At 42.7% G+C, this 18,029-nt stretch overlaps 1 protein-coding gene across 2 annotated transcripts in view; it reads left to right on the forward strand.

Moving 5' to 3' along the window:
- Nucleotides 1–18,029, forward strand: part of glrbb (glycine receptor, beta b) — a 228,152-nt gene that overhangs the window by 59,581 nt on the left and 150,542 nt on the right. For both annotated transcript variants that reach the window (XM_087979820.1, XM_087979821.1), the window contains exon 3: nucleotides 8,442–8,548. In XM_087979820.1, coding sequence (XP_087835946.1) covers nucleotides 8,442–8,548 — 107 coding nt within the window. The remainder of the gene's footprint in view (nucleotides 1–8,441; nucleotides 8,549–18,029) is intronic.

The raw sequence follows: 18,029 nt of genomic DNA on the forward strand, positions 1-18,029 counted from the left end.
TTCAGGATATATATAAGGGCAACACATTTGCTCTTAATTAAATTCAAAGTTCTTGTCCTGGACCCACTCTTCTCCTTTTCAAATAGGATGTAAAGCCCAATTGTATGATGGTTGCCGCTACCTTCTGGTGCCTTTTTCTCTGAAGTCATTAGTTAAACTAGTTAAATTACATCATACCAAACCCAGTATAACCTGCTCTCTGGTAAGTTCCAAAACATGCTGCTCTAGGAAATAATCACAAAAGCATTTCAACTTCCCAAATATTGATTGGAAGCTCTTTAGATCAAGTAGATTGGATGGGGTGGTGTTTGTGCAGTGTGTCCAGGAAGCTTTTCTAACTCAGTATGTAGATTGTCCGACCAGAGGGGAGGCCATATTGGATTTGGTACTTGGTAACGAACTGGGACAAGTGATGGGCTTGTTAGTGGGTGAGCATTTTGGTGATGGTGACCACAATTCTGTGACTTTCACCTTGGTTATGGAGAGAGATAGGTGCGTGCAACAGGGTAGGTTTTACAATTGGGGGAAGGGTAATTACGATGCTGTAAGACAGGATCTGAGGAGCATAAGTTGGGAGCATAGGCTGTCAGGGAAGGATGTTGTTGAAATGTGGAACTTTTTCAAGGAACAGATACGACGTGTCCTTGATATGTATGTACCTGTCAGGGAGGACAGAGATGGTCGTGTGAGGGAACCTTGGTTGACGAGGGAGGTTGAATGTCTTGCAAAGAGAAAGAAGGAGGCTTACATAAGGTTGAGGAAACAAGGTTCAGATAGAGCGTTGGAGGGATACAGGATAGCCAGGAGGGAGCTGAAGAAGGGGACTAGGAGAGCTAAGAGAGGGCATGAAAAATCTTTGGCGGGTAGGATCAAGGATAACCCCAAGGCCTTTTATGCATATGTGAGAAACATGAGAATGACGAGAACGAGGGTAGGTCCGATCAAGGACAATAGTGGGAGATTGTGTATTGAGTCGAAAGAGATAGAAGAGGTCTTGAATGAGTACTTTTCTTCAGGATTTACAAATGAGAGGGACCGTTTTGTTGAAGAGGAGAGTATGAAACCGGCTGGTAAGCTAAAGGAGATACTTGTTAGGAAGGAAGATGTGTTGGGCATATTGAAAAACTTGAGGATAGACAAGTCCCCGGGCCTGACGGGATATATCCTAGGATTATGTGGGAAGCAAGAGAGGAAATTGCAGAGACGATCTTTTCGTCTTCACTGTCAACGAGGGTGGTACCAGGGGACTGGAGAGTGGCGAATGTTGTGCCCCTGTTCAACAAAGGGAATAGGGATAACCCCGGGAATTACAGGCCAGTTAGTCTTACTTCGGTGGTAGGCAAAGTAATGGAAAGGGTACTGAGGGATAGGATTTATGAGTATCTGGAAAGACACTGCTTGATTAGGGACAGCCAGCACAGATTTGTGAGGGGTAGGTCTTGCCTTACAAGTCTTATTGAATTCTTTGAGGAGGTGACAAGCATGTGGATGAGGATAGAGCAGTAGATATAGTGTACATGGATTTTAGTAAAGCATTTGATAAGGTTCCCCATGGTAGGCTTATGTGGGAAGCATGGGATAGTGGGAAATTTGGCCAGTTGGATAGAGAACTGGCTAACCGGTCGAAGTCAGAGAGTGGTGGTGGATGGTAAATATTCAGCCTGGAGCCCAGTTACAAGTGGAGTTCCGCAGGGATCAGTTCTGGGTCCTCTGCTGTTTGTAATTATTATTAATGACTTGGATGAGGGAGTCGAAGGGTGGGTCAGGAAATTTGCAGACGATACGAAGATTGGTGGAATTGTGGTTAGTGAGGAGGGCTGTTGTCGGCTGCAAAGGGTTTTAGATATGATGCAGAACTAGGCTGAGGAGTGGCAGATGGAGTTCAACCCTGTCAAGTGTGAGGTTGTCCATTTTGGAAGGACAAATAAGAATGCGGAATACAGGGTTTACAGTAGGGTTCTTAGTGAGGTGGAGGAACAGAGGGATGTTGGGGTCTATGTTCATAGCTCTTTGAAAGTTGCCACTCAGGTGGATAGAGCTTGTAAGAAGGCCTATGGTGTATTAGCGTTCACTAGCAAAGGGATTGAATTCAAGAGTTGTGAGGTGATGTTGCAGCTGTACAGGACCTTGGTAAGGCCACATTTGGAGTATTGTGTGCAGTTCTGGTCGCCTAACTTTAGGAAAGATGTGGAAGCTTTGGAGAGGGTGCAGAGGAGATTTACCAGGATGTTGCCTGGAATGGAGAATAGGTCGTACGAGGATAGGTTGAGAGTGCTAGGCCTTTTCTCATTGGAACGGCGAAGGATGAGGGGTGACTTGATAGAGGTTTATAAGATGATCAGGGGAATATATAGAGTAGACAGTCAGAGACTGTTTCCCCGGGTACAACAGCGTGTTACAAGAGGACATAAATTTAAGGTGAAGGGTGGAAGATATAGGGGGAATGACAGGAGTAGGTTCTTTACCCAGAGAGTGGTGGGGGCATGGAATGCGCTGCCTGTGGGAGTGGCAGAGTCAAAATCATTGGTGACCTTTAAGCGGCAATTGAATAGGTACATGGATAGGTGCTTAAGCTAGGACAAATGTTCGGCACAACATCGTGGGCCGAAGGGCCTGTTCTGTGCTGTATTGTTCTATGTTCTATGTTCATTCTATAAACTGCTCATCCAAGTTACCATTGCTGATCTGATTTTTCAAGGTATGTAGATTAAACACCCCCCCTCGATCACTGCTGTCCCTTTGTAAAATAAACTCAAATTTTCTTCTTATATACTTTTTGCTATATTATTGTCACTGTAGATCACTCCCCCTAGTGATTTCCGTTACATATAATTACTCATTTCTATCCAAACTGATTCTACATCCTAATCTCGTGAACTGAGGTTATTTCTAGCTAGTGTACCAATTATCAACAGTGCTACACCTTCACTAAATTTTCTATTCTTCCTGAATGTCATGTACCTCCTTAATATTTGGGATTCAGTTCTCATCATCATGCATTCCAGGTCTTTGTAATGACCATCCAATCATATTTATTTACTTAACTGGTTACTAACAATTTGTTTACTTTATGAATGATTAGTGTATTCAGATACATGACCATTAATTTATCCTGTTTGATATCTTTGTAGCATTCAGCCTTGCCCATTTCTTAGGTTTATTCTTGTCCCTTTCTGCCCTTCATTGACCTTTGTTTCCCACATTACTGTTACTCGCATTATGCTAGCATTGACTTCTTAATTTTATGAAGACAGCATTTATTTTCTGGTTTCTGGACTAAAAATGGTAAACAATACTGTTTACAGCAAGGAACTGTGGAAGAAGTTTTGAATTTTTAAAAAAGAATAAATGAATCTCGTGATTTATTTGCAAGGTGGCTTTATTCAAGTCGTGGGGCAATAGACACCTTTGCTCTGTGAGCATTTGTCAATTATCAGTTTTGTTCAGTGAAACAATTTTAATTGGGTTTTTCTAAGCAGGATATTGTGTATGTGTGTTGTTGTTTGTTTTGGAGTACTCTGCAGTCATAACAACTGATTAAGGGACAACAGCTTTGTACAGCTTGGCAGAAACCATCAATCTGTGAAAGATAACACATCTCTCTTACTCTCCCTTCTATGAGAAGTTAAAGGACATTCGAAGCAGCTAACCATTCTCTGTCTCTGTACATTCCTTCATGATAGGAAAAAGGATATCCCCTTGAGAGACATTGAAAAAGTGTATCTTCAATGGTGAATTAAGGGTTGAGAATCAGTGTGTCTACAACCTCATGTCCTCCTCAGAGTTGAAAGGGAACAGAAACAAAATATCTCATTGATGCATGTAGTTCAGATTGATGTTGAACTGTGCTTCCCTGACTTATTTTCCCAACCCTATCTGTAATATCTGTGTCTTCTCGTGTCTTTTTGTGTGGCTGTTTATGTGATTGGGACTTTTTTGCCCAGTTGTGTGGAAAATTATAAAACTAAAGATAAAAAAAGAAGGTAGCTTTGCAAGTTAGTGATGGGGTTGATTGTTGTCAGCAAATACAACTATGAATGTGTGAATGTCATGTTGTATCAAGGAACCATAAGAGTGTAGGGAAATTCAAGAATACAACAGACTGAAGCATTTGGAATAAAGTAGATGAACTAACATATCAAAGTAAATGAATATAATCTCACAGCCATTGCAGAAACATGGTTACAAAGAGATTAAAACTGAGAACTTAACATTCAGGGATTCTTGATATTTCAGAGAGACGAGAGGGATGGAAAAGATGGAAAAGCAGTATTAATAAGAGATTAAATAAGGACAATTGTGAGTGTGATCTAGATTCTGATGATGTACAGTCCATTTGGGCGAAAATACAAAAAACAGCCAGGGAATCGAGACGTGGCAAGAATGGTGTACAGATCCCCAAACAGTAGTCACTATGTGGCAAAGGCTATAAATCAACAAATAATAGGAGCATGTAAAAAGAATAGTGCAATAATTATGGGTGACTTTAATCTTCATGTTGATTGGGTTAACCAAATTGGAATGAGTAGCTACAACAATGAATTTACAGTGCGTGCTTGGGATAGTTTCCTAGCGCAACATGTCATGGAGCCAACCAGGGAGCAGGCTATATTGGATTTGGTAATAATATCGGTTTAATAAGTGACCTCCAAGTAAAATATCGCACCCAGGAAGTAATGATGGTAACATAATAGAATTTAATACTCCGTTTGAGAATGAGAATCTTGGGTTGGAAACAGCTCTGTTTAACTAAAGTGAAAGGAATTACAAAGAAATGAAGTTAGAGTTAGCTAAAGTGAACTGGCAGATAGATTAGCAAAAATGAGTGTAAGAAAGCAATATTAGACATTTTTAAGGAAGTAATTCATAACTCTCAGCAAAAATACATCTCCGTACAGAGGAAACATTCTCCGAGAGGGACGAACCAACCATGGTTAATCAAGGAAGTTAAGCAGAGTAATAAATTGAAAGAAAAAGCATTGAAGAAGGCAAAAGTCAGTGCCAGCCCCAAAGACTGGGACAAATTCAGAATCCAGCAGAGGAGGACAAAAAAGATAATGAAAGTGAGAGAAAATAAACTCCGAGGGCAAACTAGTGAGGAATTTAAGAACTGACAATAAGAGCTTCATTAAAAAGAAAGAGAGGTCAAAGTTAACATGGGCCCATTAGAAAATGAATTTGGGAAGGTAGTTTGCAAAACAAGGAAATGGCAAAGGAATTAAACAGGTTGCATCAGTGTGTATTGGTGGAAGATACTTTGAACATTCAATTAATACTAAAGAATATGGGGGAGGAATTAAGTACGGTCACCATCACTAACAAAAAAGTACTGGACAAACTAATGAGGCAAAAGGCAGATAAATCCCTTAGCCCTACTGGCTTACATCTGGGATACTCAAAGAGGCAGTTACAGAGATAGTGGATGTAAGGTTCCAAAAATCATCGTATTCTGGAGAAGTAAGGAAGGACTGGAAAACTGCCATTGTGACGCCACTGTTCAAAAAGGGAGGGAGGTAAGAAACGGGTAACTATAGGCTGATTAGCCAACTATCTATTGTTGGAAAGGTTTTGAATCAATTGTTAAGGAAGTAGTAGCAAAACATTTGAAAAATCTTAATCTGATTAAGTAGAGTCAACATGGCTTCATGAAAGAGAAACTGTGCCTGACTAATTAGATTAAATTAGATTAGATTACTTACAGTGTGGAAACAGGCCCTTCGGCCCAACAAGTCCACACCGCCCTGCCGAAGCGCAACCCACCCATACCCCTACATTTACCCCTTACCTAACACTACGGGCAATTTAGCATGGCCAATTCACCTAACCTGCACATCTTTGGACTGTGGAAGGAAACAGGAGGAAACCCATGCAGACATGGGGAGAACGTGCAAACTCCACACAGTCAATCGCCTGAGGCGTGAATTGAACCCGGGTCTCCGGCGCTGTGAGGCAGCAGTGCTAACCACTGTGCCACCGTGCCGTTTTTTGAGGCAGTTTCAATCAAAGTAGGTAGATGGGAACCAGCAGATGTGTTGTACTTGAACTTCTAGAAGGTATTCAACAACATAGCTCAAAAATGTTTAGTCGTAAGAACCAAAAAGTGTGGTGTTGGAAAAGCACAGCAGATAAGGCAACATCCAAGGAGCAGGAGAGTTGATGTTTCAGGCATAAGTCCTTCATCAGGAATATAAAGGGGAGAGGGGTCTTAGAGATAAATAGGAGGGTGGGGATGGGAGGGAAAGAGGGTTGGGAAGGTGATAGGATGATGAAAGTGGGGGTGATGGTGATAGGTCAGAGGAGAGGGTGGAGCGGATAGGTGGGAAGGAAGATGGACAGATAGCTCAGTTCAAGAGTGCAATGCTAAGTTGGAGGATAGGATCTTGGATCAGGTGGGGGGAGGGGAGGTAAGGAAACCGGTGAAGTCAACGTTGATGCCGTGTGGTTGGAGGGTCCCAAGGCGGAAGATGAGGCATTTTTCCTCCAGGTGTCGGTGGCTTGGATTTGGTGGTGGAGACGGCACAGGACTTGGGAGAGTGGGAGGGGGAGTTGGTGGTTGGCCACGGGACAGTGCAGTTGGTTGGTGCATGTGTCCCAGAGATGTTCCCTGAACTGTTCTGTGAATTGTCATCCTGTCTGCCCAATGTAGAGGAGACCACATCGCAAGCAATGGACACAGTAGATGATGTGTTTGGATGTGCAGGAATATCTCTCCTGGATGTGAAAGAATCCTTTTGGGGCCTTGGACAGTGGTGACGGGGAAGGTGTGGATGCAGGCTTTACACCCCTTGCGGCAGCAAGGGAAGGTGTCGGGTGTGGAGGGTGGGTTGCTGCAGGGCATGGACCTAACAACGGAGTCATGGAGGGAGTGGTCTCTGCAGAACACAGCTACGGATGGCGAGGGAAATGTATCCTGGGTAATGGCGTCTGATTGTAGGTGGTGGCGGAGGATAATGCGCTGTATCTGGAGATTAGTGGAAGGGGAGAACTGGGGTTGGAGGAGTGAGGTTCAAGGGTGGAAAATAAAATAAGAACCCACTGTATTGGACATCACATATTGGTATGCATAGAGAATTGAAATATTAATCAGGGTTAGGGATTTTTCCTCCAGTTCACAGCCCGTAACCAGGTTGGGGTTCCGCAGGGATTGGTGCTGGGACTGCAAATATTTCCAATATAGATTGATGACTCGGCAGAAGGAAGTAAAGGCATGGTGGCACAGTGGTTAGCACTGCTGCCTCAGAGCGCCAGAGACCCGGGTTCAATTCCCGCCTCAGGCGACTGACTGTGTGGAGTTTGCACATTCTCCCCGTGTCTGCGTGGGTTTCCTCCGGGTGCTCCGGTTTCCTCCCACAGTCCAAAGATGTGCAGGTTAGATGAATTGACCATGCTAAAATTGCCCCTAGTGTTAGGTAAGAGGTAAATGTAGGGGTATGGGTGGGTTGCGCTTCGGTGGGGCGGTGTGGACTTGTTGGGCCGAAGGGCCTGTTTCCACACTGTAAGTAATCTAATCTAATCTGAATATATGATTGCCAAATTTGCATATTACACAAACATAGGTGGAAATACAGGTTGTGAGAGTGGTACAGTTTATAGAGAGATATTGATAAGGTAAGTGGGCAAAAATGTGATGTTCTCCCTTCATTTCGGAAGGGAGAACAAAGAATCAGTAATGGAGAAAAACTGCAGAAAGGTGCAACATAAAGGGACTTGGGGTACTTGTGCACAAAACACAGGAAGCTAGAAAACAGTGCAGCAGGTAATCAGGAAGGCTAATGGAATGTTGGCTTTTATTTCAAATGGATTTGAGTGTAAGAGATGGGGAGTCCTACTGCAACTATACAAGGTGTTGGTGAGTCCTCATCTGCAGTACTACGAGCAGTTTTGGTCCCCATATTTAAGGAAAGGCATCATTTTATTGGAGGCAGTTCAGAGAAGGTTTACTGGGACGATCCCTGGTCGGGAGGGATTGCCTTGTGAGCAAAGGCTAAACAGGTTGGGACTCTATTCACTGCAATTCATAAGAATGAGAGGTGATCTCACTGAAACTTAGAAGATTCTTAAGGGGCTTGACCTAGTAAATGCTGAGAGGGATGGAGAGTCGAGGACCAGAGGGAACAGTCTCAGAATAAAGGGGTGACAATTTAAGACTGAGATTAGGAATTTCTTCTCTGAGAGTTTTGGGTCTTTGGAACTGCTTTGTCACAACGAGCTGTGGTGGTAGAATCTTTGTGTATATTTAAGACAGAAATAGATTCTTGATCAGAAGGGGTATCAAGGATTATGGGGAAAATACAGAAAAATATGCATGAGGAATGTTAGATCAACCATGATCCTATTGAATGGCAGAGAAGGCTTGAGGGAACCAAACACTTTGCTCTTGTATGCATTTCTTATGGTGTTCCAAGCAAATTGAACATTCACAATGTTTTGTTTTGTTATAGTGAGCAGTCTGCTGAAGACCTTGCACGAGTACCTGCAAATTCCACCAGCAACATCCTCAACAGATTACTGGTCACCTATGATCCAAGAATACGGCCAAATTTCAAAGGTTTGTGTCACTTCATGAGTAAGAACAGTAGCAAACATCCACCGTGCTGATTACATTTTATATAGAGTTCCTTGTGCAGATTTGTTAGCATAGCAGCAAATGCATTATAGGTAAGGGGTTATTTCATAGCCTTCATGTGGCAATATATTGTGGTAATTGCTTTATTACATCAATTTTATCTTCATCCTGCCTTGTATTATAAATCAGTGCAATGGAGGCAGTAAGGATGGTTAAAATAGAGGTTTATTGTGAGTGCAGGTTCATAATTAACAGGACAAGTTGATTTTCATTCTCCGGCTCTAATCCATTTGAGATTTGGCGTATGAGTGAAGTGAGAAAGCCTAACAATTTGGAAACATCCTGCAAACCTGGGAAGTTGAACAGCCAGCTGATACCAACATCATTGTGCCTTTACTTCCATAAATGATATTTATCATTTCACATACATAGTTTACAATCACAAAAAGGATCTGCCTCGTATCAACAGCAACGTAGAGAAATAGTTGCTTTCTAGCGCAGAACTGAATCATTACACAAAAAGAGACATGAGTCAAAGCTTTTCTTCTCGTACTCATCAGGACTGATATGCAAGAAATCAGGTTTTGAAAGGGAATGTCAATCTATTCAACATGAGGAGAAAGTCCTCATTGTTTGGAGCATGTTACCATAAGACCATAAGACATAGGAGCGGAAGTAAGGCCATTCGGCCCATCGAGTCCACTCCGCCATTCAATCATGGCTGATAGGCATTTCAACTCCACTTACCCGCATTCTCCCCGTAGCCCTTAATTCCTTGTGACATCAAGAATTTATCAATTTCTGCCTTGAAGTCATTTAGCGTCCCAGCCTCCACTGCACTCTGCGGCAATGAATTCCACAGGCCCACCACTCTCTGGCTGAAGAAATGTCTCCGCATTTCTGTTTTGAATTGACCCCCTCTAATTCTAAGGCTGTGACCACGGGTCCTAGTCTCCTCGCCTAACGGAAACAATTTCCAAGCGTCCACCCTCTCCAAGCCATGTATTATCTTGTAAGATTCTATTATATCTCCCCTTAATCTTCTAAACTCCAATGAATACAATCCCAGGATCCTCAGCCGTTCCTCATATGTTAGAGCTACCATTCCAGGGATCATCTGTGTGAATCTCCGCTGGACACGCTCCAGTGCCAGTATGTCCTTCCTGAGGTGTGGGGACCAAAACTGGACACTGTACTCCAAATGGGGCCTAACCAGAGCTTTATAAAGTCTCAGTAGTACAACGGTGCTTTTATATTCCAACCCTCTTGAGATAATTGACAACATTGCATTCGCTTTCTTAATCACGGACTCGACCTGCATGTTTACCTTTAGAGAATCCTCAACTAGCACTCCCAGATCCCTCTGTACTTTGGCTTTACGAATTTTCTCACCGTTTAGAAAGTAATCCATGCTTCTATTCTTTTTCCCAAAGTGCAAGACCTCGCATTTGCTCACATTGAATTCCATCAACCATTTCCTGGACCACTCCTCCAAACTGTCTAGATCCTTCTGCAGCCTCCCCACTTCCTCACTACTATCTGCCTGTCCACCTAACTTTGTATCATCGGCAAACTTCGCTAGAATGCCCCCAGTCCCTTCATCCAGATCATTAATATACAATGTGAACAGTTGCGGCCCCAACACTGAACCCTGCAGGACACCGCTTGTCACCGACTGCCATTCCGAAAAAGAACCTTTTATCCCAACTCTCTGCCTTCTGTCAGACAGCCAATCCTCAATCCATACCAGTAGCTCACCTCGAACACCATGGGCCCTCACCTTGCTCAGCAGCCACCCGTGTGGCACCTTACCAAAGGCCTTTTGGAAGTCTAGGTAGATCACATCCACTGTGTTTCCCCGGTCTAACCTACTTGTCGCCTCTTCAAAGAACTCCAACAGGTTTGTCAGGCACGACCTCCCCTTACTAAATCCATGTTGACTTGTTCTAATCCGACCCTGCTCTTCCAAGAATTTAGAAACCTCATCCTTCTAGAATTTTACCAACAACCGAGGTTAGGCTATTTGGCCTATAATTTTCCATCTTTTGCCTTGATCCTTTCTTGAACAAGGGGGTTACAACAGCGATCTTCCAATCATCCGGGACTTTCCCTGACTCCAGTGACTTTTGAAAGATCTCAACCAACGCCTCCGCTATTTCCTCAGCCACCTCACTCAGAACTCAAGGATGTAACCCATCAGGGCAAGGAGATTTATCAATTTTAAGACCTTTTAGCTTTTCTAGCACTTTCTCTTTTGTAATGGCAACCATACTCAACTCAGCCCCCTGACTCCCTTTAATTGTTGGGATATTACTCATGTCTTTAGATTTTTTTTTACATTAGATTACATTACAGTGTGGAAACTGTTCCACTGTGAAGACTGACGCAAAGTACTTATTAAGTTCTCCTGTTATTTCCTTATCTCCCATCACTAGGCTGCCAGCATCAGTTCGAAGTGGCCCAATGTCTACTTTTGCCTGTCGTTTGTTTCTTATGTATTGAAAGAAACTTTTACTATCATTTCTAATATTACTGGCTAGCCTACCTTCATATTTGATCCTCTCCTTCCTTATTTCTCTCTTTGTTATCCTCTGTTTGTTTTTGTAGCCTTCCCAATCTTCTGATTTCCCAGTGCTCTTGGCCACTTTATAGGCTCTCTCTTTCTCTTTGATAGATTTCCTGACTTCCTTTGTCAGCCATGGCTGTCTAATCCCTCCCCGGATAATCTTTCTCTTCTTGGGGATGAATCTCTGTACAGTGTCCTCAATTTTACCCACAAACTCCTGCCATTTTTGCTCTACTGTCTTCCCTGATGGCTCTGCTTCCAGTCTATTTTAGTCAGTTCCTCTCTCATGCCCTCATAATTACCTTTATTTAACTGTAACACCATTACATCCGATTTTGCCTTCTCTCTTTCAAATTGCAGACTGAACTCTACCATATTATGATCGCTGCTTCCTAAGTGTTCCCTTACTTTAAGATTTTATATAAAGTCTGGTTCATTACATAGCACTAGGTCCAGAATAGCCTGCTTCCTTGTGGGCTCCATGACAAGCTGTTCCAAAAAGCCATCCTGGAAGCATTCCATGAATTTCCTTTCTTTGGATCCACTGGCAACATTATTTACCCAGTCCACCTGCATATTGAAGTCTCCCATGATCACTGTGACCTTGCCTTTCTGACATGCCTTCTCTATTTCCCGGTACATGTTGCGCCCCTGGTCCTGATCACTGTTAGGAGGTCTGTACATAACTCCCATTATGGTTTTTTTTGCCTTTGTGGTTCCTCAATTCCACCCACACAGACTCCACATCATCCGACGCTATGTCATTCAGCACCATAGATTTAATTTTGTTCTTAACTAACAAGGCAACCCCGCCCCCTCTGCCCACCTCCCTGTCTTTTCGATAAGTTGAAAACCCTTGGATGTTTAACTGCCAGTCCTGACCCCCCTGTAACCACGTCTCTGTGATGCCTACCACATCATAATCATTCACGATGATCTGTGCCATTAGTTTGTCTGCTTTGTTATGAATGCTACGAGCATTCAGGTAAAGTGCCTTAATGTTAACTTTCTTATCATTAGAGATTACCATAGAGATGCAGCGGGATCTGTCAACTTAGTCTTAGCTCGCCGATTATAACTCAGGGCAGGCAGATCCTGATTGCTGTGGTCCACATAGGAATGCCCTGACCAGCGATTGGAGGTCTGTGCTTGGGAAATAAATGCAATACTGTACTAATATGCTTCCTGGCTTGTAGTCACATGACCTCTACCATGTTGTTCTCCATACTGGCATCCAATTTACAGCTAGTTCGATTAAAAATTCATTTGAAGCAAGACTGTTGCCCTGCCAGCTTCTAACAGTTTCCATAATCATTTTCCATGGGGAAGATGCAATTTATGTTAAAAACTCCTTATGCCTGCGTAAATTAAGGGCACTGTGTGTGACTACGTGTAGTCTCTCCAGATGCAACTTAAATGCACTACAAGCCTAATGCTCCAGTCTGGATTATTTGGTGTATATCGTCCAATAGCAGAATCATGTCTGGTGCTAGACACTATGTTCAGAGTTTAGTAAGGACAGGTTCCTTGAGCACAGTTGGTACATTTCCTTCTATGGACAATTAAAGGGACATGCTGTTTGAAATAGTCTACCAGTGGTCGAAACACATGGCTTATGTACCTAGTATTGCACTTGAACTGAAATTCGTATACCAAATTCCTCAAATGTGTGGCATGCAGAATGTCTTTTGGCTTGATGGCAGTTCTCTGTAGAGAATACCATGTGTGTTCACTGCAAACTAGCAATGTGTGACAGCTCGCTTTGTCTGTTGTTCATGTTTTGAGACACCTCCCCCTTCCAGAGTAATTAGAGGTAGACTTGGCATTTTTCAGGGATTAGCATTACAGTAATAGGCCCTCTTGTGATTTTGTAGGAGAAAGTGAGGACTGCAGATGCTGGAGATCAGAGCTGAAAATGTGTTGTTGGAAAAACGCATCAGGTCAGGCAGCATCCAAGGAGCAGGAGAGACAGCGCATTTCTTACGCCCCTCCCCCAAGTCCCTCCTCCCTACCTTTTATCTTAGCCTGCTGGGCACACTTTCCTCATTCCTGAAGAAGGGCTCATGCCCGAAATGTCGATTCCGAAAAGACCACTCCCTCCATGACTCCCTCGTCAGGTCCACACCCCCCACCAACCCAACCTCTACTCCCGGCACCTTCCCCTGCAATCGCAAGAAATGCAAAACTTGCGCCCACACCTCCCCCCTTACTTCCCTCCAAGGCCCCAAGGGATCCTTCCATATCCGCCACAAATTCACCTGCACCTCCACACACATCATTTACTGCATCCGCTGCACCCGATGTGGCCTCCACTATATTGGGGAGACAGGCCGCCTACTTGCGGAACGTTTCAGAGAACACCTCTGGGATACCCGGACCAACCAACCCAACCACCCCGTGGCTCAACACTTCAACTCCCCCTCCCACTCCACCAAGGACATGCAGGTCCTTGGACTCCTCCATCGCCAGACCATAGCAACACGACGGCTGGAGGAAGAGCGCCTCATCTTCCGCCTAGGAACTCTCCAACCACAAGGAATGAACTCAGATTTCTCCAGTTTCCTCATTTCCCCTCCCCCCACCTTGTCTCAGTCCCAAACCTCAAACTCAGCACCACCTTCCTAACCTGTAATCTTCTTCCTGACCTCTCCGCCCCCACCTCCACTCCAGCCTATCACCCTCACCGTATCACCCTCACCTTAACCTCCTTCCACCTATTGCATTTCCAACGCCCCTCCCCCAAGTCCCTCCTCCCTACCTTTTATCTTAGCCTGCTGGACACACTTTCCTCATTCCTGAAGAAAGGCTCATGCCCAAAACATCGATTCTCCTGCTCTTTGGATGCTGCCTGACCTGCTGCGCTTTTCCAGCAACACATTTTCACCTCTTGTGATTTTGCACAATATAGAGTGTGATGATTTAATGAGAGTAGCCATTATCACACATGATATCTTTGAATCAGTCTATCTTGGCAACAAGCTTACATGGTAAGCAGATGTCCAGGGCTGCATTCATGAAATTGCCAATATTTTAGATCTGATTGCATGTGGAACGGCCTAATCCCAACATATATATTGACCAGTGAATGCAAATTTGTGGTAGATAGTAGTGGAGAACCTATTTCTCAGTTAACGCATTGAGGAAAAGGAATTTATTTGCTTGCTCCATTACAGAGGTATATTTGAGTGCAGAATGGTGTTTATTAAATTGTGTGAAGTTTATTTTTTGACGCACCTGTGGATTTAAATATCACAATTGAATTATCCACATTTCAGAAGTATACAAGGTGGTGGAAGTTACTGGTGATTCCATCTTTCTTTGAGCATTTTATTCCCTATCAATTGTAGTGTGCTGTCATCCTACATTAAACTGGAAGAGATATTGGTTGAATTCAAATTCAAGAATTACGATTATCTCACCATAAAGTACCATCAAAAAAGATGCTGAGACCCTGAAAGTATACCTGTATATCTGGCATACTGTGGAGTACTTAACAACTTGGCATACTTCCATAAGCAATGTCTGGTAACATCATAAACTCAAGCCAACCCTGGCAAGTGTAAACCAGACAAAGTGACAACAGTCGTCAGACTTAACAAAATCCATGTCATGCCGAATGACAAATTCAGGTTCTTATCAATAGGACCTGCTATGACACATGACTTCACAACTTCACAGAGGGCAAATTGCAGAGGTGGTTGTTGAATTTTTGTAGGGGTGGTGACCTTCGTATTATATATGGTATGGCTGACATTCTCCGCCCCACCCCTCCACCACCACCACCACCACCCTCAACTCCACCACCACCCTCAACTCCACCACTACCCTCAACTCCACATGTATTGACTGTCCAAGGCAAAAAAAAACCACAATGTATTGTTGTATCATATTATCTCTTATTGTTTCTGGACAACACAAATTTGCAAAATGCTTGAGCAAACTGCTGCAATCAATTTTGAGTGAGTTTACCTCGTTCACTGCAAGACTCCTTCACATTTGCAAAAAGTGCTACATATCAAGAGCAATAATCACTTATAACTTGCTAGCCCATTTACCAACAGACCATTCAACAATGCTGTTGACATTTGCACTGAATAACTCTTTCATAACAATCTAGATATGTCATAGTGCATCAACACATCACTTGGCCCACTGAATCTGTACTGACCTTCCAAAGAGCATTCCACTCAGACCTAGCCACCCACCTTATACCCATTATCCCACATTTGCCATGGCCAATCCACCTAACTGTATCTTTGGGCTATGAGAGGAAACTGGAGCACCCAGTGGAAGCAGGATGTCTTTTTGCAGACGTGGGAGAACATGCAAATTCCATACAGTCACTCAAGGGCAGAATCAAACGTGGGTTCCTGGTACTGTGAGGCAGCAGCACTGGGCTACTGTGTCACCTGTATCACCAGTGTCTGAACCTGTTTACAATGAACTCATGAGATTGGCAACTCCATAGTTGAGTTTAGTTTTAACAATACTCCGAATAGATGGTTTTGCCGTAGAGTCACTACTCGACCCAGAAGGGTCTCAGCATGTTTATGTTTATGTTCCAGCTTTTGCTAACATAGTTTTGGTAACCATATGAACTGCATCTTGATGCAGTGACCATTAACCTCTGACTCTTGACACATGTCCAATAGTCTGTTTATACATTTGCAATATTTGAACCTGCAGCCACATTAAAAGCAATTTTTATATATCTTAAAGGTCATTCTGCACTCAAATTTACTATTTGAAAAGGAGCTAACAAACAAGTTTCCTTTTCAAAAAACTTGCATCCAAATTTAAAGGGCAGTATGGAAGGCAGATAGAATGTTGGCCTTTATTTCAAAGGGCTGAAAATGTTTTGCTGGAAAAGCGCAGCAGGTCAGGCAGCATCCAAGGAGCAGGAGAATCGACGTTTCAGGCATAAGCCCTTCTTCAGCTCTGATCTCCAGCATCTGCAGTCCTCACTTGCTCCTCTTTATTTCAAAGGGAATGGAATATAAAAGTAGGGAGATTTTACTAAAACTACACCAGATACTAGTCAAACCATGGCTGGAATGCTCTGAACAGTTTTGTGCCCCTTTCATAAGGAAAGGTATACTGGCACTGGAGGCGGTCCCACAGGTTTAACTGGTGATACCAGGTTATGGATGGACTGTTTTCATCAAAATATAGAAAATTGAGAGGCAGCCTTGTTGAAACACACAAAATTTGACAGTGTAGACATGGAAAGATTGTTTCACATGGGAGAGTCTCAGAATAAGGGGTTACATATTTAAGATAGAGGTGAGGAGCAACCTCTATTCTCAGAGGGTAGTGAGTCTATAACATGTTTTTACCACAGAGGGCTGTGTAGTTGGGTCATTAAATATATTTAAGACTGAAATAAACAGATTTTTAGACAGTATGCAAATCAAGTGAGGTGAGGAAAAGACAATAAAATAGGATTGAAAATTATCAGATCATAATGATCTGATTGGCAGTGTAGACTGGATGGGCTGAGTGGTCTATTTCTGCTCCTATATGTTATGGCTATATGGTAAAGTTGTGTTCACTGGTCAGCATACATGTTGGGATTCTTACACTTTAGCATGATACAAAATCAACATTATTGGAAACTGTCTGAACAGAGCTGGAGCCATCTAAACATCATTTAAGTTTGATGAAGTCAAAACATATCTTTTTTATGATCATGGCTACCCTGATCAGATCAGCACTTGCTATTTATCATGAAAGAGCCAATGGCTGCCATATTTGGATCTGAAAGGAACCCAGTGGCTGTGGAAGGGTAAGGTGTCTCAAAAATAGCATAGATAAAGTTAGATGTCACACTCTGTTACTTTATTATAAACACGTGAATGGCATTCTTCATTAACCCAATGCTGCCATCAAGACAAAAAGATATTCGACACAAATGAGAACTGTGATCCGAGTTGCAGCACCTGTTGCTTTCTGGTGAAGAGGCAGTAATACTCAAGGACTGAATCAAACAATATATTCCTTTTCCTGTCTGTAGTTGACAGCATTCCAACCATGCCCATGCTCCCACAACCCAGAACTGTGTCCAGTACTAGATGTGATTCTGCTACGAGACAAAATATATTATGTGTTGAGTTCAGCTGGTGCAGAATGGAAGGCTTGGGACTTTGGAAAATGGGAGTTTTACATCTCTCTTTAAAATCTAGGGTAGTTGTTTCTAACATTTAGCATTTAAATAAGATTAGTTGTTTAAGTCAAATCTAAATTCTCAAGCTGTTCTCAAGCTTAACAAGGAAATTCACTATTCAGAACAGCTGTTGTGAAGATAGTTCAGTGTAAAACAAGTTCTTGAGCAATAGCAGAGCAGAGTTGCTTCATCTAAGTGACAATCCATAAAAATATATGGCCTTTTGTCATCATTGTGTACAGCTGGCAAAGAATGCCAGGTTTGGGGGTTTGGTGAATTGGGTGAAGAACATCTACTTTTATATATCTTCCCACACAGTATGGGAGTATGTCACTTCATCTGCCAAGAACCAGTGCAAACAGTTGAAAATCTGAGTGAATAATAAGAATGGCATTAAAGGATAATTCAGCCATTTGGGTGGTACATGCTTAGTATAACTTTCAGTTATTAAGTGCTATTAACATTTAACAGATACAGATAAATTTTGGTATAAGAAAAAAATAAAAAAATTTGTGTGATTTAAATTAATTAATTACGTTTAGCTAACCAATGTACAAAACATAAAGAGATGGGCGTTGTATCACAATTGTGGATTGTGGGAATTTCTGAACCTGAAAGTAGTCCCGGATCAACATGTCTGTGGGAAATGCCTAAACCTCCAGGAACTTCAACTCAAATTTATTGAATTGGAGAATAAATTGAAGACATAGTGATGCAACTGAGGCTTCCAGGAC

Source organism: Chiloscyllium plagiosum, unplaced genomic scaffold (assembly GCF_037043375.1).
Source record: "Chiloscyllium plagiosum isolate Xiang-an unplaced genomic scaffold, Cpla_swu_hap1 HiC_scaffold_36, whole genome shotgun sequence".
Lineage (NCBI taxonomy): Eukaryota > Metazoa > Chordata > Chondrichthyes > Orectolobiformes > Hemiscylliidae > Chiloscyllium > Chiloscyllium plagiosum.